General features: G+C 46.5%; 1 protein-coding gene across 1 annotated transcript in view; it reads left to right on the forward strand.

Annotated features, from left to right (window-relative positions):
• The window catches only part of LOC112063152 (MHC class I polypeptide-related sequence B-like), a gene marked incomplete at its 5' end in the record, with an annotated part of 5,553 nt that extends 4,808 nt beyond the window's left edge, over window positions 1–745 (forward strand). Inside the window, one exon of the mRNA XM_024118058.3 lies at window positions 148–745. Within this exon, the coding sequence (XP_023973826.3) occupies window positions 148–323 (176 nt within the window). The remainder of the gene's footprint in view (window positions 1–147) is intronic.
• Between the last annotated feature and the right edge of the window lie 1,800 nt (window positions 746–2,545).

Raw genomic sequence — 2,545 nt, forward strand, 5'->3', positions numbered from 1 at the left:
AGGGGGCAAAATAGGCGGGGTGTTTTCTTCCCTCAGAGAAAGGCAGAACCTGACTTTGGAGCAACTGAAGGAGAATCTCTGAGGGAATAAAGAGCAATATTCTGCAGCCAATTGGTCATTTATTTATTGGTTTTTCCTTTTCCCCAGAGCCGTTAGCCTACAAGACCTGGATCAATGCCAGATGGAGCCAAGTGACCATAATGGCCTCACACAACTGGGATTTCAGTCCTCGTTGTCAGACCCTGCGTCCATCAGTTCCACTGGGGGAGCTTAGAATCTGCCGCCAGAGCCCTGTATTCAGCTCCCTTTTCTGGTCTTACTAGCACTTTCCCTTTTGTGTGTATTCTGTTATTTATCCTATTATTTTAAAATTGTTTTTATTTTTAAAAATTTATTATTATTATTTTTTGAGGTGGAGTTGGTTTACAATATGGCAGTTTTCCCTCTTGATGCCTCAGTTTCTTCATCTATGAAATGAGAAAAATAGTGTTTATTTCCAGTTGTGGTGGGGACGATTAAAAGCGTTCATATATGTGAGGTGGCTGCAGCTGCACTACACTAGTCACTAACTCTATTTTTGTTTTTTTATGTTATAATAGAATACATGGATAATAATTCTGTTATTACAAACAAGCTTTATCAGTAAGTTTCCTCACTGTGGCTTCTCCCAAAATGACTAATAGCAGATTTTTGGAAACTTGAGGTTCCCTTCACACCCTGTCACACCTGTATATGCATTACTTCATGTCAGCAATATCTGTATAATTTCATATTAAAAGTTTTAATTGCTCTTTAAATGTACGTGTCTGGTCTGTGTTTTATTTCACGTGTCTGGGAAGAGACAGTGAGTAAGATTCTGGGGAGAAGGAGAGGTCTATCTCTCTGCCTTGGGGCACGAACCCGTGCCCTGCATCGGCAGGCGGACTCTCAACCACTGCGCCACCAGGGAAGCCCCACCAACATCTTCTTTTTAAAAAAAAAAAAAAGAATGTCTAAATGGTACAGATGAAACGGTTTTCAGGGCAGAAATAGAGACACAGATGTAGAGAACAAAGGTATGGAGACCAAGGGGGGAAAGTGGCGGGGGGCGGGGTGGTGGTGGTGGGATGAACTGGGAGATTGGGATTGACATGTATACACTAATATGTATAAAATAGATAACTAATAAGAACCTGCTGTATAAAAAATAAAATTCAAAAAAATAAAAATAAGGGGCTTCCCTGGTGGCACAGTGGTTGAGAATCCGCCTGGCAATGCAGGGGACACAGGTTCGATCCCTGGTCCGGGAAGATCCCACATGCCGCGGGGCAACTAAGAACATGCACCACAACTCCTGAGCCTGCACTCTAGACCCCGCGGGCCACAACTACTGAAGCCCATGGGCTTAGAGCCTGGGCTCTGCAACAAGAGAAGCCACCGCAGTGACAAGCCCATGCACCACAACGAAAACCCAATGCAGCCAAAAATAAATAAATTAAATTTAAAAAAAAAAAACAAAAGACAGATGAGTTAATTGGGTAGGAAACACTTGTATTCTCTCAATGATACCCCATCCTCAGGCTCTCCAGATTTCAGGACTTTCGTCTGAATTCCTCTCCAGTTTTTAACGCCTCCCCACCAGGTCATAGACACTTAATTGTGTGTTCCCAGAGATGCAAAACATCTCTTTCTAAGTGGGACCTCCCAAGGGGACGTCATGGCCAGGGCTCCAGCACCATCCACTGACCCCTAGTTTGAGCCTTGTGGTTCTTTTACTTGGATTTTTAACAAGGGCTAAAAAATTGGGGAAGAGAAATTCAGGAAGAGATAAGAGCCATCGCCTTCCATCTAAATTCCGCCTCAGTTTTTAACTCCACGCCACAAGGTCACAGACACTTTATTTCAGGTTCCCTCTGAATCAATCCATGATGACCTAGACTCTCCCAACCAGTACATGATCCAACACATCCCCCCTAGATGAGGTCTGATGAGTCTGAGAGTGGACAAAAAGAGATGAGAACAGAGCAGAGAGCCGCAACCCTCACTGCCACCCAGTCTCACCCAGAGCAAAGTGAGGCCTCGCTGGACACTAAAGGTCCCCAGACCAGCCCTGTCCTTGAGCAGGACCAAGGGGTTACAGCAGACATGGCTCCCATTCCCCTCACAAATACTCCAAAATCCAGCTCCTGAAACAGAGGCTTGTCATCCTCTCACATCTGGGCAGAGGGACACGAGGGGGACCCTACATCCCAGGCAGAGCCCCTCCCATCCCCACCCCCTGCCCGATTTCTCACCTGGGCTCCCCACAGCTGATGCTGTCTTCTTCTTCGAGTAGCAAAGGACACAAAGCCCGATGATAAAAACAAGAGCAAAGGCAGCAACACCCAGGATGGTCCGCCACTGACTCTGATGCACCAGGGTCTTTCCTGAGAAAGGGCCTTATTATATATAACCCAGGGACCCCAGAGCCACAGGCCTGCTCTCCTCTCCCTTACCCTGGTCTCTGACCCTTCCAGGGTCACAACCCCCTCCAGGATCACCCCAGGCTCACCAGAGGGCGCAGTGT

This window comes from Physeter macrocephalus, unplaced genomic scaffold (assembly GCF_002837175.3).
Source record: "Physeter macrocephalus isolate SW-GA unplaced genomic scaffold, ASM283717v5 random_4060, whole genome shotgun sequence".
Classification (NCBI taxonomy): Eukaryota; Metazoa; Chordata; class Mammalia; order Artiodactyla; family Physeteridae; genus Physeter; species Physeter macrocephalus.